At 34.4% G+C, this 25,531-nt stretch overlaps 2 protein-coding genes across 2 annotated transcripts in view; both read right to left on the reverse strand.

The window, feature by feature from the left end:
• The window catches only part of LOC129949726 (tetraspanin-6-like), a 332,660-nt gene that overhangs the window by 302,925 nt on the left and 4,204 nt on the right, over window positions 1-25,531 (reverse strand). The gene's annotated exons all lie outside the window — the stretch shown is intronic.
• Window positions 1,196-24,959, reverse strand: LOC129949720 (protein daughterless). Its single transcript, XM_056061349.1, has 2 exons — window positions 24,010-24,959; window positions 1,196-9,555 (listed from the first exon to the last, which is right to left on the reverse strand). Exon 2 carries the CDS (start codon window positions 9,436-9,438, stop codon window positions 7,591-7,593), a length of 1,848 nt encoding a protein of 615 aa, XP_055917324.1. The 5' UTR covers window positions 9,439-9,555; window positions 24,010-24,959; the 3' UTR covers window positions 1,196-7,590.

The following is a 25,531-nucleotide window of genomic DNA, read 5'->3' on the forward strand; positions in this document are numbered from 1 at the left end:
TTCACCTTTTAAACAGATTACTTTTCAACTCATTCTATTAAAATTTTACTTACTTTATTTTCTAGATCCCAAAAATATCTTAAATCAAAACCCATCGTTGATTCATCAAACCAAGACCACACTACGCCACTCCACCGCAACAAATAAAAAATGCACCACGTTATAAAATTAAGTACATATAATATACATATGTGATATATTATACCTTTTTTTTATATAATTATTATATTTATAATCATTTTTTTTTGTTTTTTTGTGTGATTTAGTTTTTTTTTTTGCTTTTTATGTCGTTTTCTTCTTCGTCTTCTTCTTGCAATGAATAAGAACAAAAAAAAGGATAAACTAAAAACAATATTATCATCTACATAATTATGATAGAAAAAAATTTAATCATAAAAAGCAAAATTTAAATTAAGTTATGTAAAAAAAATATGACAATAAAAATTAATTAAAAATAACTGTTTTACGAATCATCGAAAAGCGAAAAAAATAAAAATAAAACAAAGTCTCCCCGATCTTCATCAAACATCATACGTCTCTATCATCAATCAAATTTGTATATATAAAAAAATTAAAATATTTATAAAAAAAAATAATAAAATATTTATATTTTTTGTTTGTTTGTTAAGAATATAAATTAACTATTTTTTCTTTTAGTTTCTTGTTTTGTTTATTTCTTTCAATTTAAAATACAATATGAATCCAGAAGTAAAAGAAACATATTTGATTTTTTTTTAAACGCTTAACGTTTTCACGGTATTTTTGAAAGAAAACAATTAAAAAAAATTAGAAAAAATACTGTTTTTGTTGATGTGGTTTCAAAATCACTAAATCAATCAATTTTTATATACATAATCATTTCTTTTTTTTTCTTTCTTTCTTTAATATATATATATTTTTAATAATATTCAATTACATGATAAAATAACATTCTGCGCACTTCTTTCGGTTTTTTTGTTTAGTTTTTTTATTTGTTTTTCTTAAAATTTATTTATTTAGTGTTCATTTTTATATTTTGTCATATTCCATAATATATTTATATATTTTTAAAATTTGAATTAAAATTAATTTAAAAAAAGTTTTTTATTTCTTTTTAATTTGGCCATAATTTTTGTTTGTAGTTGTTGTCGTTTATTTTATTTTATTTGTTATTTATCCGATTGTTTTATTCCAATGAGTTTATTTTTTGTCTTACTCGTATCTGTGTTTTCAACGTTTTTTATCATCTCCCTATCTATAAATTAATTTCTGTCTTATTTTATAAGTTTTGTAAAAAAAATAATAATAATAACTACAAAATAATTGAACAAAAGCGCAACTTAATGGGAACAATTTAAAAATATAAACGGCAAATTAAACAATGTTTTTTTTTAAATATAAATGGACGTTGAGAAAGAACAGAGAAGAGTGTAATAGGAAAGTTTTTTTCTTTTTTTAATTATAAATTTTATTTGAAGCAGTTTACCTATAATTTTCAAAAGTTAACAGCATGGGTTTTGGATAGCTTCAGAGATCTTAGTTGAAAATAAATTATTTGAGAGCCACAAACGTTACCCTACGGGTGAAGTAAAATTTCTCTTTTGATTTCCTCATGCCGGGCTTTGTATGCTTGGAACACATTAGATATCTGCTTTAGAACCAGGACCTAGTGACTTTAAAACCTCGACTTTATCTAGGTGCGTCTTCTCGATAAGCGAGCCGATCTACATTTTATAAACCAAATTGGAACTTCTATAGAGTGTCATTTTTTGTCAGTACTTAAGGTACTCTTGGCCAATGTCGTCTTCTTTCTTCATGAACCATTTTGTGCAATGTTTGTTTTTAAATAAATTGAATTTTAAAAACCATATAAACTGAAGCAAGTCAACTTTTTTTCAAAAAAAACGTTAAAAAATGGGAGGACTTGTAAAAAAAACTATAATTTTGTCGTAAGCTGAAAGTTAGAAGAAGTTCACTTGAACTTTTAACAGAATAGAGCTTCATGCAAGTTTTAAAGCATAACTAATTTTAAAGGGGTTTCGAGTTTTAGGTATTTTTCAGAAATTTAATTTAAATGTTAATAAAATTATTACTTTTTTGAATTTATTGACATCTGAATCAAATTTGTAAAAAAAAATCCGTAAAGTCAGTTTTGAAGAAGCTCAGTAATTTAGATGTGAGTAAATTAAGGTTATAAAACTATTCCTTTTGAATTTTGTATTAATTTGTTAAATTATATTTTCTAAATTAAAATTTCGTAGTAATTTTTCTATTTTCATATCCAAAAATAGTTGAGATTTAATTTTGAAAAATCAGAAACATGTATATCTTAATTTTATTAAAGTATTTATTTTATTAGCGATAAATACCGTAACAAAGGAGAGGTATAACCATGTTGCTTTCTCTTTTCATAATTTTTTTGTTTAATGCCGCGGTATAAACAATTATAATGCTTCCGTTTTTAAGACGACCACAAAATTGAATAAGAATTTTCTGAATTCAAACTACAGCAACTGCTACATTTGAGTACAGAAATTTCAAATTTATGGGGAATGTTCCTAAGCACGGGAGTTGGAAAAACTATAGTTTGTTAACAAATATGGAAGTGGCACTTTAAACTATAATATATCGAAACATAGCTCAAATTTTTGAGAACAATTCAAAATAATGTAATTTCTGACTAAGAATCAAAATTCTAGAAATCAATTTGCTTTTTGGACATTTGTCATCAATGCATATTAGGAGATTTTGGATTTATAAATTTATAAAGCTATGTTGCAAAATATTATAAATAAATATCTAAAACAATTGTTAAACTTTAAAAAGCAGAAAAGCATTTTTTGTTTGTTTTCTTTATCTGTAAATGATCTAGGAGAGCGAATTTTTGTATACGTGGCTGTTGGAAATATGGAAGAAGAAATACAAGTTGAACGTTTTAATATGCACTTAAAAATTAAAGTTGTTTTCGATAGCAATCACGATAAAAAATGAATGTCCAATTAAAATTGAATAAGAACTTTCGTTTGGAATCGCGATCGGTACATAAAATATTGTTGTAAGTTGTAATTTTTCTATTTTTGGGGACATGCAGTTTTAGTGGCTCAAAAACTAAAAATATAAACTAAACATATAATTCAATGACTCATATTTTTTTGAAAAACTTTGAACAAAATATGATGGTTTAAATTATTTTATGACAAGTTAGAAAAAAATAAAAATGCTTACATATGGGATGGAAGAGATAGAGGGTCTGGTTTATCTATTAAATTGTCTCTATAACCGTATTTATTTCTGAGTTTTTTTTTTTTTTTTTTTTTCTGATATTAGTTTTTTGTTCAAATTTTCTAATAAATACAAAAATAAATGAAATAAAATTTAAATGAAGTAAAATAGATCTTAGGGCCGAAAGGCATTAGTTTTAAGTGTTATAGTTTAACTTAGAGTGTCCGTATGGGACCATTAAGTTAGTTGTTAGTTATGGATAATTAGGCTAGTTTTATGAATTTTTGTCTAGCTTTAAGATAGGTTTAAGATTGAATAAATAAAAATGAATTAGAAAAAAAAAAAAAATTTCTGAGTTTTCATTTTCACTTTGTATCATAACTTAATTACGCCGAAACATTTTTATTTCAATTTGCTTAGTTAGTACGATGTGTGGCAATTAAGATCCGGGAATTTAGTTATAATTTAAAAAGTGGCAAACATTTTTCATTTGTTACCATTGGGGATCTTCCTTTTGGTTAGGGTTCAAAGTTTAAGTATAAGCACGTTTGGTTTACGTTTTATGCGTATTTTTTGCAAGTAGATTTTTTAGTGGCGTAGTGAAAATGTGTGATCCAATTTTTAGTAAAATCTGGCGAAAAACCCTCGGAAATCCTCCGAATATTGCAGGTTGTCTATGGAGACGATAGCATGTCAAAAACGCGTGTGTTTGAATGGGCGAAGCGGTTCAAGGATGGGCGTGAATCGGTGGAAGACGATCCAGAAGGAGCTCCCGTCACCTCTTGTACCGACGCGAATGTTGATCGTTTGCGCATGTTGATCACGTCTGACCGTCGCCTTGGCACTCGTGCATTGTCTTACGAGTTAAACATCAACACAGAAACGGTTCGGGAAGATGTTACACGAGAATTTGAACAAAAGATTTGCGCAAAGATGGTTCCTAGGGTTCTCACTTATTCTCGTTGGTTGTGCAAGAGTTTTTGCAAAAAAAAGAGGCATCCCAACGTGGTGGGTGAGGCACACCCTATAGCCCCGATATTACTCCCTGCGACTTTTTTCTATTCCCCAAGATGAAGTCGCACCTCCAGGGAACTCATCATGACGGCGTACAGAAGGTTCAAGAAGCTCTGACCGTGGTGCTAAACGGGCTAACTTTGGAGGACTATCAAGGGTGCTTCCAATCATGGGAGAAACGTTGGAATCATTGTGTAGAGTTAAAGGGAGATTATTGTGAAGGTCTATTTATATTGACAAATTCCCGGAAATTGCCACACCTCGTATTTGGAAATTAATGACAGACAGACGATACCTATTTAGCTATCGTGCAAACTGTATCGTTTTGACGATATCACTTTGATGATTATCGTCAAAACGCTATCGTTTGACGATAGTCGTTTTACGGAATGACCCACCAGTTTTTCGATATCGATACAATTTTTCGTACGTGAACTGTCGTAGTGTGTGATTTTAAATTTGAATCAAAAAGTATTCACTCTTTTGGATGATTTTTTTTTCGGGTTCAGTTCATGCAATGCCAACACTTAAAAGTTCTCTGAAAAGGTTATGGAACGTTGAATAGAGCCATCTTAAGCTTAACTCCTTTCAAGGTTGCTTAAATTCTAGCTAAAAAGTACTTTATCTAACACAAAGGCACTCAGCCCTATCATGAATTCCATCGTAATCAGAAATTTTTACGAGTGCCGAAAAACTTTTGTTATGAAATCATTTCGTAGTGCAAAATCTCATACAATTTTGCATTACGAACGGATTTTATGGTACAGTTTTTCGGGATTCGTAAACATTTCCGATTACGATGGAATTAATGAAGGGCTGACTGTGTCCATAACTGATCTGAAAATGTTTTTTTTTTTTAAACATGGAATTAGGCACCTTGAATTAAGTTTTAATAAGGCATTCTAAAATACGTGAGCAGGGAAAAGTTCCAAAGTTGAAATAAGTAATTTATGAAATTTTCTGATTGGTGTTTTTTAAATTTAATTTCGATCGGAAGCATTTCTCAATTTTAAAAGAACTTTTTAAAACAAATTTTAAAACATATTTTGCAAACTAAAAAAGTGAAGATTAGAAGGTTCATAAATAATTTAGATGGAAAATTGATTCTTGAAATCAAGAATCCATTCGAAATTTCTACAAACCTTGCAAGCTTCTCAATGGCTTCTTTTATTCTAGTTTTGCATTATTTTAGTAAATATCAAATTCTTTTAAAGGAGAGAAATGTAAGTTACTAAAAAAATACGATCATAAAGGTTACTCAGATTTTTGTTTAAATAAGCGAACACTTAAGGGGATATTACTACCCTTATTATAAAGAGGCACAGTGTGGGCACTAGGAAAGGGAAAGAGGTTTGACTCCAAAAGAATTCTCTATTTTAGTTCTACAAAGTATTCATCAGATTAAATTAACGAACTTGTTGCAAGAATTCTTAAATAACTACGAACTTCTGACCTACTGATTACGATTATACTTATGTTTGTTTTTTTTTTTAACAAAGGAGAGTTTAGTCAATAATATTGGTCAAAATAATTTTCTGTTTAACGTCAGTCATCACTTTCACTTTCGAAATTAATTTGAAAATATAGTGGGATATTTTAACTCGACGCTATCAAGTCCACATATTGTGAAAGATCCTATTGACAAAGCTTGAATGATTTAGAAAAGTTTTTGTTTTAAAATCAATCGAAATTTGGAAGCATGCAAAACAAATATAATAGTTTCTTAAATATGATTTCAGACAATTTCTTGAACAAAGCTGAATACTTGGCTCTATATCGACTGCATGGACTGCAATCAATTATATTAAATACCTAACAGAGTTTCAGAATTAAAAGATCCTACAATGTTTAGAAATCACACGTTAGCAAATCTGGCCTATGATTTACAAAACAAAAATTGGCGGTCGTCCAAAAGAAAAAATGAATTTGATAAAAGGCTGATGATGATTTCAGGAGCGCTCGCAAACGCCAAGGATTTCCACCAAAATATCAGAAGCGACAAACAAAGGTTTACTGCGGGTCCATGGAACCACTTATTCAACACTATTAACAGCACTTTAAAATAACTTAGGTGGCCCAACAGTCCGTTGAAAACTAGGGCCTAGTGACTTACAACTCTCAACTATTCCTGTGTGCGAGTAATGTTGTCGGGGATGGAGCACTTAACCTGAGATTTAAAAGTAGGTTTTATGGCGCTAATTGTTTCAGAATGAAAATTGGAATTATTTATGTTATTTTTTTTCTCGAAAATGTCGCTTAGAATAAAATGGCTCCAAGGGGTCAATATTTGATTCGTTACAGACAGGTTTTTTCTTGTTTAATATCCCACACACCCACATATTGTCATGATAAATTTGGAATTCGAGTTCACTAGGTGGTTATTTATAAACAAGACTTTATTTAGAACCGATTGTTTTGTTTTCAAAGCTCTTTTTAACGTATCCTATAAGCTTTAAGGTTTATAACAACCTTAGCAACACTTAAGCCCGATAGAAGTTCATCTCAATGTCCATCACTACCTCGCTCTCTATTTCTTTTCTTGGTATTTTTTTTTAATCTCAATTTCTTCCATCTCTTTACTATCCAAAGCTGAGCTTTAAATTATAGGATTTAGGATTTTGATTCTGCGTTTTTTCTTTTGTTTTTCGTGTTTTTTTAGATTTGCTTAACTCACTTAATTATAATTGTTATTTTAATATTATTATATTTTTTTCATTTCATTTTAAATAGAATTAATGTTTTGAGCCATTTTTGAGTCGCTCACAGATACATTTTCTTTTCTTTTTTTTTGTATGTATATAATTATTTTATATAAATATGGCTGCCTTTTGATAACTTTGAACTAAAATGTTTTCTTTTTCTTTTTGTTTTTGTTTTGTTTTTCTCTCTTTTGTAATTTTTTGTATATATAATCTATATATATATATGTATATATTTATATATTTTTAAGTTTTATACATAATCTAATGCTGTACTTTTGTCTGGCGAACGATTTTTACTTAATATAATATTTTTTTTTGTTTTGTAAGTAGTTTAGTTAAACTTTTGATTTAATTACTCTACGGTGTAGTTATGTGTTTGTTTTTTTTTTGTGTGTGTGTGTTGTTTTGGTAAGTCTCTCGTTTTGGGAGAAAAATAGTTTGATAGGCTTTTGGGGGATAGAGGAAAAAGATATAAAGAGACTTACATTCTTGGGATAGGAGAGGGTTAGATAATATTTTTGTTGTTGTTTGTGTGGAAGAAATCTAGATCTACTAAATGTCTTTAAATAATAAAATTTTGCAGATTATTTACAGTTAAACTATAAAAAAAGTCTAAAATTTAAAAACAATATTAAAAAAAAAATTAAAGATGATGGCGAAATAAACTCAACTGCTATTGAGGATGCTGCACCGGATTGTGTGGTGGTAGATTCGTTGGCGGTGCCCCAGGCATTGGTGGATATGGTGGCGGCTGCGGCAGCATATGATGCTGCGACATCTTGGGGCCGTCTTCGGCCTTCTCCTCTTCGCGCCGTTTTAAACAAGCTGCCTTGGGATTAAGATTGCGTTCACGTACCTGTTGTTCGAGTGTCATGATCACTTCCACTGCCATATTCAGGATGCCGAGCTTCGTTTGCGGTTTGTCGGATTTTAGGTGTGTCATGCACATCCGGCCGAGTTCTTTGAGAGCCTCATTTATATCCCGAATGCGTATCCGTTCGCGAGCGTTGTTTGCTTGTCGACGTTCCTTTTCGCGCAGTGCCTTTACAACGGGCTCACCATCATCTTCGTCGGCACTGGAGCAATAGCGTCGAGGACGTTTGCCTTTGCTGCCGGGTCCATTCGAATTGGCCTCCATTGAACTAGTGGGTTTGGAGTCAGCGTCTGAGGGCTCTTTTCGTTTTTTCGCCGCCTTTGTCGAGGTGGCGGAGGGTGGCACAACGGGAAGGTTTCTCTCCATTTTAATATTGGCTGCAGACACATCTGAACCAAGGCCTCCGCCAATAACATCGCCTGGCGATGTCAACGTGCTGGGGCCGATGTGAGATGAGGGAGAAGTTGGCACAAATGTGGATAAAGCCGCAGCAGCTGCGCTGGCATCCAAACCATCTACCATTGGGAGACATCCCAGCTGCGGTTCGCAGTGGTTGCGTAACACATTGAGGGCGTCATCCAGTCGCTCTTCCATTCGAGCTCCTTGAAAGGACATATGAAGATTGGGTGGCACAATATCATTCGCGTATGCACTGCTAGAGCTGTTGCCCACAGACGAGACTGGGCCAGCACCAGAGCCGTTCAGAACCGGATTGGCGGCAGCTGCCAAGTGCTGCCATGATGCACTGCCTGTTGCTGCAACAACTGCTTTATCCGATAGAAGAAGATGTGCAGCAGCGGCGGCTTGTTGAGCGTTGGGAGCCGTTGTTAGTGGCGGTGGAGAGTTGACCGGTGTCGATGGGTTCGAACTGAAACTACTAATACTTTGATCTGGCGCGATGTACATGGCGTTGGTTCGAAGTGCTGCCGAAGCAGCCGCTGCTACTGCAACTGAACTCTGTAGAGCAGGACTGTGCTGCTGCTGGTGGTGGAGGGTGTGCTGAGTGTGGGGGATACTGTGTGGATGTTGTTGTTGGTGTGTTGGCGGTCCCAAATGGGGTGGCGAACTGTATAGAGCCGCCGGCGAACCGGTGGCAGCACCTTGAGAACCACCAGGGGTGCCCATCTGTTGGACCGTGGGATTGCCGCGAAATGAACTCATTGGTGGTAGAGACGTGGCGGCCGGATTATGCTGTTGTTGAGTTCCATCCATGTGCACCATACTACTGGTGAGAGTGTGCTGCTGCTGTTGTTGCTGTTGCTGATGGTGGAGGTTATGATGGTGATCTTGGTCAGTGTGTTGGGGATGGCCTATCGTATTCTGGTACGGAGTTTGAGGAGCATAGCCGCCAACAGGCGAGGCATACCAATGGTTGCCGGTGGCATCAAAATACTGTTCGGTTTGGTGGTATAGTCCCCCGCTTGTGTCCTTAGTTACTGAGAATCTTCCGCTGCCGCCTGGATTGTCGTGCACAAATTCATCCGCCGAATACATGCCATTATCTAGACCGCCACCTCCGCCTCCACCGCCATAGGGCGACTGATAGCCATTTCGGTCATTCGCAACGGGTTGTTTGTTGGCTATTTTATTAAAACAATTTTGAAATACCTCATACAGGTGCATAGGTTCATCGTCACTCGTTGCCATTTTGTTTTATATCTATTATAATTTTCCAAGGATTCCACTAATTAAAAAAAATAGCCTCTGAAAATGCGGCTTTTGGTCTTTTTTTTACCCAAGTTATTCTTGTGCGTCGAAGTTTATCTGAAAAATAAAAAGAAAGTCAATTTTATTAAATCATGTTTTGTGACAGTATTTTGTGGGTATATCAAAATAATATGAAAAAAGAAATGTCGTTGAATAAGGTTTTAAGAATAAACTTAAATCTGCGGCTAGCTCAAAAACTGCCCCAAAGCAAACAGTTCCATTTTTCTACATTTTTGCACTACTGCTTTTATAAAATTAGACTCTAGATAAATTACAAAAAACATTCAGAAATAAGATCAAAGCATACAAAAACCAACCAACACAAATCCTGGGTTGCACATTAGTGGAAAAAGTACTTGGATGCGTCAAGTCAACCTTAGCATTACTTTTAAGCTGCTGCTGTACAGGACGATGGTTTCGCCATATGGACCCGAGGTCTGAGAGCCTTCCTCAGGCGCACTGGAGAGGAGAGTCTTACGAAGAATTGTTGGCCCATTATGTAAGGAAGTACGATTCCGGAGACGCTACAATCATGAGCTGTAAGCAATCTAACTGGAAGCAGATATCGTGCCAAAAATTGAGCTTGGTGTGCTGGACATTAAGTCCTTTTTAGTACATTTTATAGTAGGTGACAGCGTTGCAGACCATGCTTACGCTGGAGAGATGGCGTAGACTAGGACACTCGAAGCCTTGGGATGCTCAAGTAGATGGCGACGGCTCGGATAAATGGAGAGTCTTTCGTCAATGAGTTAGACAAAAATAACTATTATTATTTGGTTTATTCTTTATGAGCTACCATAATGTCGTTTTCGAATACAATGATAGATCTCGAGAATTCTGATATAAAATATAACACACTTAGTAGGTATGCATATCAAAGCTTTCGGAAACTGTTAGAATATCAATTTTTGTATTTAACTGCAACGACAACCGACAGCCAAGATGCATTGTTAATGACTCAACAAACATCTTCATCTGAAATATAATCTATTTGACATTTGTATAGACTTTTTCTTTTTTTATTTCATATTCCCTTTCATAATAATTTATCGAAATGCAAAAAAAAAATATATAAATTATTTATCACCTCTACTCGTATTTAGCTAATTAAACATAGAAAAATATTTATTTGTATTTATTTGTGATATGTGCAACTAAACGCACAGGAAGATCACATATTTCATAATCTTATCTTCCAATCAAGTACAAGTGAACTTCAGAAAATTATGTTTTACAACACTGTCGATCGAATGATACGGTCCTGTGTTTTTAGTTGTACAAATAAATAAGTCAAAAGAATCAATAATATCGAAGCGTTCGACATGCTGTATTATTATTATTGTAGTTTGCAGATTAGACATTTAAAAAGATGTTAATCATTTGTTTAGTTGTTTTATTTTTGTTTGTCTTGTTTAGCTTTTTGCATAAAGAATGACTATCGAGGTAAAAATGTTTTGTGCAAACTAATAAGAGATTTGATTTGATATCGCGCTTAATCTTTGAATCAGTGCAGTATTCTTTGTGTACAAAAATAAATGCCAAACTTCTTGATTTATAATTCTTCTCTGTTTTTTGTTGGTGAAGGATAAACCAACTTTTGAAAAGTAATATGTAGTTAATAATAGGTTTTAAATGTTAGATTATTGTTGTCTTAAAAAAATTTGTGTTAAAAATTTTAGAACAATCTTCGAATCCACACCCACAGGACAGCGCAATAGAGGAAGACCGCGAACAGGTGGCGCGCACAAGTGGAAAGTGACCTCTCACAACTTGGATCGCGAATCTGGAGACATCTAGCTAGAGACCGAGCTAAATGGAAAGGTTTGTTGGGTTCTGGCCTTAGTTCTCACAGGACTGTAGCACCACCTTAAGTAAGTAAGTGAGTTAGAATAACGCCTAAGAAAATATATGTACTTAACAATTTGTTTCTTCCACTTGTAAAGTAAATTGTACCTATTTTCATAAATAATGTTAAATTTTTTCAACATTAACTTTTAAAAACCCAGTTAAAGCCTTCTTAAAATCAATATAACTGCTTCGAATGAGGTATTTTTACTAACATGTGACAGGAACGAACTGAAAAGAGGTATGTCTTAGTTTTGGTGTCTCTGTAAAACTCGTCCATTTCTTCAGGATGATTATGGAGAATTCACGCTGCTCTTTAAAGGTTGGAAGTAACATAACTTAAAGTATGTCCAATTATTCGTATATGCTGATGCCATTGATATTACAAAAGAATTCAGCGCCATATCAACGGGGGTTTTGTAACTATTTAGACAGAGGGTACAAATTGGTTTAGAGGTTAATGATACAAAACAAAGAACATGATGTCTTCAAGAAAGGACCTACAACACAAACGTCTCAATCGACAGACGTAAGGGGCCGGTTGTACAGTACAGCCAATTCTACAACGTTTGGCAAATGCTGGCATACCAATCGCTACTTGTAAACTATTGCTAATGCAAGACGCTATGAAGAAGGCAAACGCCAGGTGGAACAACATCACCTTGCTATCTTTTAGCAGATCGTATACAAGCTCGATAATAGGAAAGCACGCCACGCAGCTAGGCGTATTCTCAAATGACTTTTGAAGAAGCTGTTTGGACGAGGAAGAGGAGGAAACAGTTCTTCACCTTCTCTGTACATGCCCTGATAACTCAAAAACGCAATAATTACCTAAGAGAATTCTTATTTAACGATCTAAATCATATTAGCATAATGATTTTCACGTTTCGTAAGGGGCTCAAACGGGTTCCATTGAGCTTAGGAGGAAGTTTCAAGATTCATGTGGTATCAAAATGGGCCATCAAACTGCCCTAAGTGTGTCCGTTACCATCATAGACAGCCACTTCAACCTAACCTAAACTAAGAGGCCGGTTACAGGTATCAGTAAAATTTGTAACAGGACAAATCTGAAATGTTTTAGTGATAATTTACAAAGCTTTTATTCGCCAAAAATTTGAGTATAACTCTCATATTTGGGCTGGTGCTCCAATAAAGTACTTGAGTCTTTTGGATAGAATTGAAAAGAGCTCTAAAAATGATTGGAGATTGGTTTCTTATCGAGAAATTTGCTTCTTTTGAACATCGCCTTAAGGTCTCATGCCTGTATTTGTTTTATGTTACTTTTATAGACAATGGTCTATTGAAAAAGCCAGTTGCATTCCTCCCCTTAAACAATTCAACCGTAATACCCGTTCTGTTAGGAATGCCCATCAGTTTATCCCAGAGCCTAATTTCGAACGTACTGTTAAGTATAGAGATTCTTTCTTTAACCACACTACACGAATGTGGAATGCTTTACCAATCTCAATATTTCACACTCTTATGATGTCCCTTCCTAATTGCTCGCACTATGTTTAATCATTATAAGGGTATTTATAACCCTTTTAGTGAGCGCATAATATAAAAATAGCGTTTATAGCAATCAATAAATTTACGTCATTAAATGTTGTATTCTTTCGATCATAACATTGAGCTTCGCGCCTCAGACAATTTGTTTACTGTTGCTTTCATCAGTAAAATTTGTAATGATGTGATAGGAACAGTAAAAATTGGAACACCAACAGTAAAACGAAATGGAGTATTTGTTGGCTTCTTTTAAAAAATGGATTTATAAATTAAATACAAAAAAATACTTGAATATAGGATTCATCTTATTGTATCAATCTTTCGCTAGAAATAAATCTGTAACATGTTCAAAAACTAAAAAGAAACATTTTACTGATGGATTTTACTAATAGTTATAACCCGCCCTTAACTGTGAGGAAAAAACAACACCAGCGCTAAGATCAAACGAAGAATTTCTCTGGCTAACCATTGATTGTTAGGCTAAGAAAGCAATTGAGTAGTTAAGCCCACTCTCAAGCCATAATACCATAACTATTCCCGTTCTAAGTTTATCACGCCAGATTTTTTAGTTATTCGTTGTTTTAAACAAAACTTTCACAATAAGTTTTCCAAGTACATGGTCAAAAATAATATTGAAAACCGGTTACTTAAGCTCGTATTCAAAATCAGCATCAACAATTACTCTAAGGCCGCTACCTCGCTACCTTACTTGTCGGTTTAGTATCTGTAATCTGTATTAAGAGATAGAATCATTTGGTTTCTGAAAGGAACAAATCACTTAGTTTTTTTCATATATCCACATGCATATATTCCTTTGACTTGAAAGTCGAGAATTGAGGTAAGAATTTTTAATTAAAAAAGAAAAATTCGCATTGTTATAAAATTATTTCCTAATCAGTTTCCATGTTACGTTTTATTTCGAACGATCAGTGTTTGAAAATGTTGATCTGTCAAAAACTAAATTGATTGAAAAATGCGTAATCTAAAAAATATTATGTCTGCTTCAATAAATAAGAAAACATTTTAGCTCAAAACAAAATGTTTGCTTTGTTCTCGTTCATATGAACAAAATTCGTTTTTTATACAATTTTTATTCAGGTTAACACTTACAATTTATTTAAAAGAGATAAATTGAAAAACTTAAGTAGTTTTATAATCTTTCCGTCTGAACATTAACTAAATGTATTGGAAGGGCAGGATTTAAAAAACTTTCGAATTTAGGAAAAATCAAAAACATTTTTTACAATATTAAAAAATGTGATTCTTTTCTGTTATCATTTTGAAACACCTTTTTCGAACAATTGGGCAGGTCCAGGCGACATAAGGGTCTTGAATGTTAGTCAAGAAAATAACCTTCCAATTAAGGCAACTTTAATGCAAAGTTGACTGGAAAGTTAGTCAAGACAAATCTCCCTAACTATTGTCTATTAAAATGCCAATTGATCATGTTTTTCCATTCAACTGAAAGGTGATCTTTATTACTCTATGATTTATCTGTTTACTTTTTGGACAACTTCATTTATTGCTTCCTGTAAAAGGGTTCCTTGTAATTTGGAAAAAAAGTAATATTTCCTTAAAATACAAATCGTGATGGAATTGTAGCCTGCCTGGAGAGTGTTTTGTAGACAGTAGGTAGCGATTTTTGTACTATAATCTTAAAGTAGAGGTTTGCGAAGTTAATGGTTGAATCACAAACACGCTTCAGCTTCGGCTTCGTCTGCGTTACTTGGAGGTTGCTTTGAATGACGTTTCTTTTATTTCATCACTCCAAAGGGCAAATATTTTGTTTGTTGACATTTTTTTACAGCTGTTCAGCTGTCAGACAAAGCAAATGTTCAGATAATTGAACTAGAGCTTCCGTTTGGAGTCACATTACGTTACATTACGTTCTTTTCCTTACGATTGTCAAACGAAACGTGAGGTCGAAGCTCAATTGTGATATCATGCATTGAATTCCTTTGGCTGAAACGTCAGGAGAAGCCGAAGCTGAAGGGTGTTTGTGTTTCAGCCATAAGTTCAAAAAAATTCAAATTCAATTCAATTCAAAAAAAAAAATATATGACACTTATTGAGGTTATGTTGCGCGCGAACGATTTATTTGTTGCAGTGTGGATGGTATGTGGAACGCGAATAGAGTTTGAGAGTTCGTAGCAACCATACTGCAATTTGTTACTACCAAACTGTTTTTACAAAATTTTCCTATTTTAAAGAACAAAATGCATATTTCAATATCCTAACAATAGTGTCGATTGGTTTCTTAGGATTTAAATATGTTTTTGTTTGAAATGACTTTTTGAAATATGTACAATATGTTTATTCGTTGTTCGCTCTCATGTTCAAGGCCCTTAAGTCCCTTATGTTGTCTAAACCTGTCCATTGTTATGTAAACAAAATTGTTGAAATTTTATTGAAACAAATTGTTGGAATATGTTAGAATCATTTTAAAACTTGTTAAAAATTGTTGATATGTTAAAATACCAATATCAACAACTTCAAATCGCAAATTTTATAGCACAGAAAAACTTAAAGCTGCACTTAAATTGTTTGAAAAATTTAATAATAATTGATGATTGTAAAAGGGCCCATAGACACCACAGTTGTTTTCACACTTGTCAGTTTGTGTATAAATTTGTGCTGTGTAGGGCTAGAGCAAACACCGATTTTCGGTGTCAGACACGAAGCGAGTAAAATCAAAAGTTTTTGATCTCCTTGTCTAAATCGGTGTGCTGTGTGTATGGGGATGCGTGCGCACATTTGGTCTTCAGTTCCGTCTGAATCGTTGTTGGTGCGTAGCAAGTTGTTTTAATAAAAGCTTCAAACTTTAACGTTACTCTTTCTGATCTTTCCTCTTTGAGATTTCTTTTACAACTAATGTGTCTACGATGTAGTGTTTATCGGAAAGCCATATCGGTTTGTAGATATACCGATGTGCACACAAGTGTGGTTTCTATTGGCCGCTTAATGTATGTTTTAAAACATTTTGGGAACCAAATATATCAATTTATCTGCTTAGCTGAGTTTTGGATATTTTTTAAGATCGTAACTGTTTGGCACTTCTACAACGAGTTTATGAACGATGTGATTACGTCATATTTATAACAAAACGTAATAATATCAACGTTTAGGAACGACAATAGAGATTTGGGTTAAATTCTTGTCTGTGCCACCTAAAGTTTTTTCCACAGGTACTGCCTCTTGCGAGGAATTGACAAATCTTGCTAGAGTAATTCTTGTCATTAAAAAGAAGTGCTTTCTTCAATTAGCCGTTCGGATTCGGCATACAAATTGTAGGCCCCCTCCATCTCTGAAATCACTCGCACACCTAAATAGTTGTGAGTTGTATGTTACTAGGCCCTTGTTCTCGACGGACTATTGGTTATTTATTTATTTAAAAAAAAATAATACACGAAAGCTAACCTGTTTTTTCATACTAAATTTATTTGAAAAATTCATAGATATGAGTATTTATTGAACACATATTTTGAAGTGTTATTTTTTGTTTATTAAAATTACTATGTTTTTTTTAAACATTATTTAAACTCGAACACAGAAAGATCTTAGAAGATTCTGATTTGATCAAATAATAGTTCTGTATCTCCATTTAAAAAACGTAGAGGACAACATTTACATACTGTGTTCAAAATAATAGGAGTGCTTTTACGAAATTTGCTCAAGTGTTTTTTTACAATGTGTATACTGGTAATTAGCCTATTTCTCTACCGGTAAGTATAACAGGACATTAAAGATGATAAAACAATGAACTGGTTTGCAATTCATAACCGTTTACATTTGTATCCAGAGATCAAATGATCTTTACTCTCAATCAGGCTATTCAAAATAATAGGAGTGTGAGTTATATTGTATAATCTAAAACTTAAAAAAATAAACAGTAAGTAACTAAATTAAAATAGGAATATTAAATAGTTAGAATATCGAAAATCTAAACAAGTTTGGTTATTTAGTGGGCCGAGGAAAGCACTGCACCGACGAAAAACGGGAAATCATAAACAAGTTGCGAAATGAAGGAAAAACGTATAAGGATATAAAGTTGATGTTGGGGTGCTCTGACCAAATGATCGCCAATGCTGTAAAATATGAAAAAAAAAGTCGAAACCCGGGGACGGAAACGAGAAACGAGTGAAAATGAGGATCGTTGTATTGTTCGCTACAGCCGAAAGGATCCTTTTGCGTCCACTAAGATGATCCAGGAAGATCTAGGACTGGCAGGAAGTAGCGTAACAATAAGAAGGCGATTGTTGGAACACAATCTTTCCGCTCGCAGTCCACGAAAAGTGCCGATGCTTACAAAAAAACATGTAGCTGCTCGTTTCAAATTTGCAAGAAGCCATTCTTATTGGCCTGAAGAGAAATGGCGAAACATTTTGTGGACTGACGAGACCAAAATTGTTTTATTCGGTGGAACTGGCTCTAGGCAATACGTCCGACGTCCAGAAAATTCCGAGTTTAAGCCTCGGTACACCATTAAAACGGTAAAGCATGGAGGTGCTAAAGTGATGGCATGGGGCAGTTTCTCATATGCTGGTGTTGGCCCCATACATCAAATCATTGGCATGATGGACCAGCGAGTTTATGTGGATATAATGTCCAGTGTGATGCTGCCTTATGCGAGTTGTAATATGCCGGTTAAATAGGTATTTCAACAAGACAACGACCCGAAACACACCAGTAAGTCTTCCCAGGAACGGTTTCGGGTCACTAGGGTTGAGGTCATGGAACCAGCTCAGTCGCCTGACCTCAATCAAATAGAAAATTTATGGGCAGATGTGAAAAAGGGCGTTTCTCGACGAGGACCCTTGAATTCGAGGCAGTTGTGGGACGCAGTCGAGGAAACATGGAACCAAATTTCAGTTAAGCGTTGTCAGGCCGTTGTGAACTCTATGCCATGCAGATGTGCAGCAATTATTAAAAAAAAGGATTTTCCACAAAATACTGACAAAAAAATCTTAATATTGAATATTTTTTTTTTAGTTTTTTATACTTTATTTTGTTTACTCCTATTATTTTGAAAAATTCGTTTTGGCTTTATTTTGATAAAATTCATGTTTTTACTACCTTATTTGCTTTAAACAAAGTAGTCTTTAACCATAATAATAAAAGACTGGATTACCTATTTTGTACAAAAGAAAAAATAAATTTAAAAAAATTATACATCTTTTGAGTCACGATTTAATCTAAAAAGGACACGTACTCCTATTTTTTTGAACACAACTGTATGTCGCCTGTGAAGTTTCGTTTAAAAGAGACCAATGCCAAGCAATATTATTCTGCGCTTTGACAATCTCTTTTTAAAATATATTTTTATTATTAGTAAGATATTATTTAAGATTAATAACACAGCGATTTAAAAAACATTAGAGGAAACCGGTAACATAAAAATATTGTCTAGCTAAGCGATTGTTATCCTTACAATGTTTTTTAAGATAAGTACCATAACAGGAAATATTAAATTGATACATAATAATATTTAAATGATGAAATATGTAGTTTTTTGTAGTAATATGCCAATAAATTTCAATTGATAACATTTCTACGTTTATGCTTGTTCGATTGATATTGAAATAGCATTTGATACACAAAATTTTTATATTCAAATTTTGAATTAAGGCTTTTTACATTATAGCCAGATCTGAAAGGGGGCAAAATCTCTTGCAGAGAAATCGTAATCATTCCATAAGAGGCAATCTGTGATAGACATGCCAAGCACTTGAAGTTAGTTAGTTTCTCTTGTAATTGGGTTGAGTTAAGGTTTAATGTCAGGTGGTAAGTTTAGGATAGGTTAAAGTGGCTGTCCATGATGGAATCAGATACACTAAGGCCAGTTTAATGGCCCATTGGGATACAACATGACTCTTGAGGCTTCCTCCTAAGCTTGAGTCAGTTTAGAAACGTGAGAGGCTGATTATGCTTAACATGATTTAGACTCTTAAAGAAGAATTCTCCTAGACAATTCTTGCGTTTTTGAGCTAGTGCAAGGCATGTACAGAGAAGATGAAGAACTGTTTCCTCCTCTTCTTCGTCCATACAGCTTCTGCAAAAGTCATTTGAGAATACGCCGTACCGCGGTGGCGTGCACCGCGATCGCTTTAAATCTATTGTTGGCCAAAAGTTTTTTTTTTGACTTGACACGTGGTGGTGTTGTTCCACTTGGTTCCTGCACTCCCCACAGCGTCTTGCATTAGCATCAGTTTTCAAGTAGCGGTTGGTATGCCAGTATGAGCCAAACGTGGTAGGATTGGTTGCACTGTACCGTTGTATTAAATTAAACGATCGACAGTTATGGACTGTTATAGAGTTTGTAGAGAAAATACGGATATTAGATGTTGATATAAGGTTTTCTTTAAGCCGTTTCTTTTCCAAACGCAATTAATGGGCATGTGTACGAATGAATAAGGCTCCATGACATTCTCCAGTATGCCTTTATAAACGTGTTGATATATTCGACCGTTTATCCTTACTAAAAGGCCAACACCACTTCAAAAAAAAAAATGAACCCATCCCATTATGTTTCCTCCTCTATGTTTCACGGTCTTCAGTGTGTATTTTGGGTTTAATTCTTTTTTCTGAGGACGTCTAACCTACACTTTACCGTCTGCCCCAAACAAATTGAACTTAGATTCATCACTCCAGAGTATTTTTTTCCAAAATTGTAAGATTTTATTTGAGTGCAGTCTAGCGAAAGTCAATCGTGCCTTAAGGTTTTTTTTTGACACATGTGGTTTTCTCCGTGCATAACATTCGTGTAAACCATGTTCTAAGAGGCGACGCCTTATGGTTCTAGCTGACAGTTCCCGACTGATTTGGGCGTAACAATATCTTTTCTCTTACCAGACGTCAAGAAAGGATCACCCTTGCTGATTCTGCAGATCAGCCTGTCTTCTATTGGCGTTGTAAAAATAATGAAAATATAATGAAAACAATCAACTCACATCGATAAAAAAGCCAAATTTAAAACAAATTCACTGATTCAAGTTATCGTTTCTACTGTTCTGTCCAGCAAAAATATCGACTTTAAATGAATTTCCTAAAATAACCACGTTTTGACAACTTCCTGCCTTCAGGAAAACACATGATTGGAACACACGTGTTAGCCATTATCGACTAACGGTACTAACCAAACACAGTGGTGCTTAGAAGAAAAATCGTATTGATGAAAATATTAACAATATCTCGTTTCTAATTGTGTGGCCACAACTGTAGGTATCACACTTTCGAAAAAGTGTCTTTAATGTACTGGTAAGTTTAGGAAGACCTGTTTCTATGTATAAAGCATAGCATAGTTTTCAGAGGCAGGTTAAAAAGTTTTTTAAAACAAATTTCGGTGGAATTTTTCAATTGCTTCGTATTCTTCCAAACCCCATACTTAAGCAGCATAGCAAAGTGTAGTCTTCACAATAGCGTTATTTTGATACCTATTGGTTTTCTCAACTAAATGTTCGTTGAAGTCCATCTTCGTATTAAGTTTCACTCCTAAGTATTTATATTCGTTAACCACTTTCAGGAAGTACCAATTATAACGAATCTGACTCCTAGAAGATCTGGAAAATACCATGATCTTGGATTTATCAGTGTTTATAAGAAGATCCCATTTGCGGCAATATTCTAATAGACGATTTATCATCAATTGTAAAACATCGGGTGACTCTGAAAGTAAAACCAAATCGTCTGCATACAACAGTACATTTATTGACATTCCAGCGATCCGAATTCCACCAGGAAGGAAATTCACTATGTCATTGATGAAATGTGAAAACAAAAGGGCACTGAGGAGATATCCTTGTTTGACACCATTGTCTGTTGGAAACCATTTTGAATAAACTGACCCATCCCAGATAGATGCTTGAGAATCAAAATACATTTCTTTTATAACATGGATAAATTTAGTTGAAATACCTATTTGCGAGAGCTTATAGAAGAGAGCATTACGATTCGCCAAGTCAAAAGCTGATTTGAAATCTACAAAGAATGCGTAGATTGTATTACAGCTTTATAATAAAGATAAACTATCTCGAGCAAGTGGCGGGCTTCGATAAATTCCAGTCGAGAAGTCCCAACATTCCATCAGCAATACCGAATATTCTCTTCCATAGAGTCAATCATCTCGGGCGTAGAAAATCAACTTCGCATAGGTTAGGTTGGAGTGGCTGTCCAGATGTCATTGACACACGTAGACCTCAAGGGTAAATTGTGATACCACTAATGAGGTTACTCATGGGAGAGTAATGAATTTAAACAAACCATTTTGTACTTTTAATAAAGTTAGAGAGACGTTTTGTGTCAATCGTTGCCAGTTCACTGTTGTTATCGAAGAAGGGATTACCGAGAAAGAAATTTCTTCTAATGGAGAGTGCTGGACATGTACATAGAAGGTGTTGGACTGTTCCCTCTTCCTCCTCGTCCATGCAGCTTCTACAGAAGTCATTTGTGTAGACCCCTAGCCTCAGAGCATGTCTTCCTATGAGGCAGTGTCCCGTTATTACTCCAATTGTAGAGCTTAAACTTTGTCTGCTCAGTGATATCAAGCCTTTTGACCGTTTTAAGTCAATACTTGGCCATATTTGCCAAGGCAGGTGGTACTTTGTGACCATCTAGAATTTGTTGTTTCTAGAGCGTGTGGTGTTCCTATGTTATGTTTTTGTCTAACATTAGGCAGAAGTGTTCCGTTTTTGGCGAGCTCATCGGCTTTGCAATTTCCCGGAATGTCTCTGTGGCCCGGCACCCAAATGAGGTGAATGTTAAACTGTTCCGTCATCTCATTCAGAGATGATCGACATTCGTGGACTGTTTGAGAGTTTGTGGAGACAGACGCGAGAGATTTAAGAGCGGCTTGGCTGTCTGAGAAGATTCGTATATCCTTACAAGATATAAAGTTTTCTTTGAGCCAGGATAGTGCTTCTTTAATCGTCATTACTTCTGCCTGGAATACACTACATTGATTGGGAAGTCTATAGGATAGACTGAGATTCAGTTGTTCTGAAAAGATACCACTTCCAAATCCGTGATCGGTCTTTGAACCGTCAGTATAGAAGTGTACCGCATCGTCTAACAGCGGTCTCTCTTCTTCCCAGGAGGATCTTGAAGGGATGGACACATGGAATCTTTTACCAAATACCATTTTTGGGGTGGTATAGTCTAAGCGATTGGGATAGATCTGAAATTGTCTAGAATAGTAGTATGTCCAGTATTGTTACTGGTCCATTGAGAGGTGGCTCTAAGCCTTACACATGAGTTGGCAGCCACCATTTTAGAGAAGATGTCAAGTGGTGTTAGGTTTAAAACCACTTCCAGTGCTGCGGTTAGTGTTGAGCGAAGTGCTCCTGTGATGCACATACCTGCTGAATGCTCGACTTTGATGAGCTTATTTAGATTTACCATGTTGTCCAGTGCGGTCCACCATACGACGGCTCCATAAATGAGTATCGGCCTGATTACCGAAGTGTATAGCCAGTGGGTTATTTTTGGGGAGAAGCCCCATTTTGATAGTATGGCCTTTTTACAAGTAAAAAGAACTTCGCATAACCCGATACAAAATATTTCAGAACTGTTAAATCCCACAATTTTGGAGGCTAAGACACAGCCATAGGACGACGCGACATGAGATAATACGTTCACTAAAAGTTTTCTTTTCAGTAGATTTAATTGAAAAATAAATTTGCAGACATTGTCATTCATAATAAAATGGCAAACCAAAGAGAGCATGACTCAAGTAACCTGTCAAAAAGACAAACTCCGAAAAAAGATTACACGTCTAATAACACCCGTTTTAAACACCAATAACTATGGATAGAACAAGAATATACCAATGATATATCATTGATTGCTTTACAAGAGCCTTAATAAAAATAAACACAATTTATGGTTCAATAAAACCAACCTAGGTATTTTGAATAAGTGTCTAAATTAAGAATACACCATTATTTGAACTTGTGTCAAAAAAGACAACTCATAAACAATGAATTCAATAAATGTCCAGATGGACAAAAATACAGTGAGTACCTCGATATACAAGATAATAACATCTTCACCTTAATCGAGATGCCATATAAATTCCGATTACCGTGCTTTGCCTTCGCATGCAAATAAAATCAACACTTCATACCTTCAAAAAAGAAGCAACAACCAACAACATTCAATAAAAAACGCATCAATCAACACCAAATAACAATTTAAAACACAAAAATTACACAATCAACAAGTGATATCATTTTTTTTTCCTTTTTGATATTTTTGCCGAGAGAGACAGGTGGCCAAAAAGTTTGGATAAGAAATTTGATATCATTTAAAAACAAAAAAACAGTCCACGATAGATGGATAAATGGATAGACGGACAAAGTGACAAGGATGACGAAGACGAGGACGAGGTTGACTTTGTTCGTTCTACAGGTAGTTTTTTTTTTTTGTCGGAAAGAAGATTTTTCGCAGAACCAAATAAATTGACTCATGTGAATTTTCAAGCTCAACACAAATCTTTATTTAGGTATGCAAATTGAATTTGATATCAAAAACGAGAAAAACTTATCTAAAATGCATAAAATAAGCTTCATTTTCTAATCAACGTGTTACACTGAAGAATTTGCAACATTTTAAACTCCCCTCTTCCCTAACACCACTGCACCTTCTTCCTCTATTGATAACATGATTTTCGTCGATATGAACGAAAAACAAAAAATATCAAAAGAGATAAACCAAACATTTTATATTTTTATCAATTCACTCGTGTTGTGTGTTGTGTGTGGTGGCAGCAGCGATGGACAGAAATATAAAAATTAACACAAAATACAAAAATTAATACACTGGCACTGCTCTAGTATGACAACAAAAGAATATTCACTTCACAATTCCACTTTGCAAAACCGAAACACAACACAACACAACGAATGTGCAGCAAAAACAACAACAAGAACAACATTCCCTCTCTTCTTGCCTCCTTAATTTTGGTTCTCGTCGAACCCACAAACTATCGTTTCGCTCGCAGGTATCGAGGAGGAGGACGAGATGTATCTTTTTTTTCTTTTTTTTAATTTGCAATAAGAAAATGAGAAAAAAAAGCGATGGCTTCTTCTTTTTTGTCGAGATCAAGAAGTAAATTAACTAAAATTACATAAATAATTAAAAACAATGCACAAAACTAAAACTACTCACCACCTCTTGCTTCTCGCTCGCGGGGAAAACAATGTTGCTACTGCTGCTTAATGTGGAACTGCTTTTGCTTTTGCCTTTACTTTTGCGGCAGCAGTGGCTCTGAATCTCTGAATCTCAACTACTGCCTACTTCTACTTATTTCTACTACGACAACGACGACGACGACAGCGATATCGACAGCGACAGCGACGGACGACGACGAACGACGACGATTATGATGATGATGATGATGAATGTTGCTGAAGCTGAATGTTGTCGTCGATTTTCCACACGAAAAAGTTTATAACTAATTTACAACAAACTAAAAATGCCAAAACTCAAAGAAATAACAAAAAATCAAAATCAAACTAAAAAATCAAAAAAAGGAAAAAAGAACACAAATTTTTCACAAATTGTAAAATCTTTTGTTGAATTTTTGGAGTTTTTGTCGTTGTTGCGTGGAAAACATTTAGAGTTAAGAGAGAAAGGGAAACTCTGTGAGATTTTCTTTTGATTGGAGGTCGTCACTTGGTTTTTATTTTTCTGTTTTTTCTTCTTATTTTTTGTGTGTAGTTAATTTTTAATTCCTTCTTTCGTTTCTTCGTCGTCGTAGTCGTGCTAGTGCTAGCGCTAGTGCTACTCTACTCGAACTCGATTCGATTGCTGAAACTGAAATGTTCTGTGTTGCACTTTTTTTTTCTTCTTCTTTTCTTGTGATTTTTTGGGATTTGGATTTTGGGAAAAGCACTTTGAGATAATTGTTTTTATTTTTGATTGGGACGATGGTTATTTGATTAAATTACATAATGCCGATGATTGTTGCACATTTTATGAATTGTTTTTTATTAAACAAAACATAATTTATTAAGAGAGAATGGTTTAAAATTGTGGGAAAATATATTTGGTAAACTATTGACATAAAATGCACAAGAGAGAAAATGGCGGCGTACATGTTTTCGTTTAGTTCGTTGAGTTTATCCCACGAAATATAAATTTGTTGTTGTTTTTGGTATAGGTATTGTCGTTGTTCTTGTTGTTGGATTGGATGGCCAGTGTTTCCATTTTGTCTAAAAAAATAATGTCGATAGGTGGCTCATGTAGATGATTCGATGAGTTTTATCGTTGGGATTTGATGTTGAGGGATGTGTTCGATGGTTGAAAGATGTAAGAGTTTTTCTTAAGGCAATATTCACATGGACATATTTTTTTACTGTAGGGGGATTTTAGTGGTGGAACATTTTAAAACATAAGTCTGATTAGAGTCCGCTTAAATTATGAGGGTTTGCCATTATGTTTTAAAAATGATTTAGGGTAAATGGCTGTTCCGGCTGGCTCGGACATGAGATGCCTAGTTTTCGACAACTTTTAGCAGCGATTGGGGCCGTGTGTCACCAAAAGTTTTCTTCAATAAATTGTTTTTTTTTTCGTTTTGTTACATGAACTGAACCATTATTTTGCATATTTTGCAAACGTTTTTTAAGGGTTAGTTGATTTTTTAATAAAATGTTCCATAAAATGAAAAACCAAATAAATCAAGTGACAG

The sequence above is a fragment of the Eupeodes corollae genome, chromosome 3, assembly GCF_945859685.1.
Source record: "Eupeodes corollae chromosome 3, idEupCoro1.1, whole genome shotgun sequence".
Lineage (NCBI taxonomy): Eukaryota > Metazoa > Arthropoda > Insecta > Diptera > Syrphidae > Eupeodes > Eupeodes corollae.

What these genes read in the sequence shown, in the direction of transcription:
- LOC129949720 (XM_056061349.1), bottom strand. Translation starts at nt 9,438, where the DNA reads ATGGCAACGAGTGACGATGAACCTATGCACCTGTATGAGGTATTTCAA.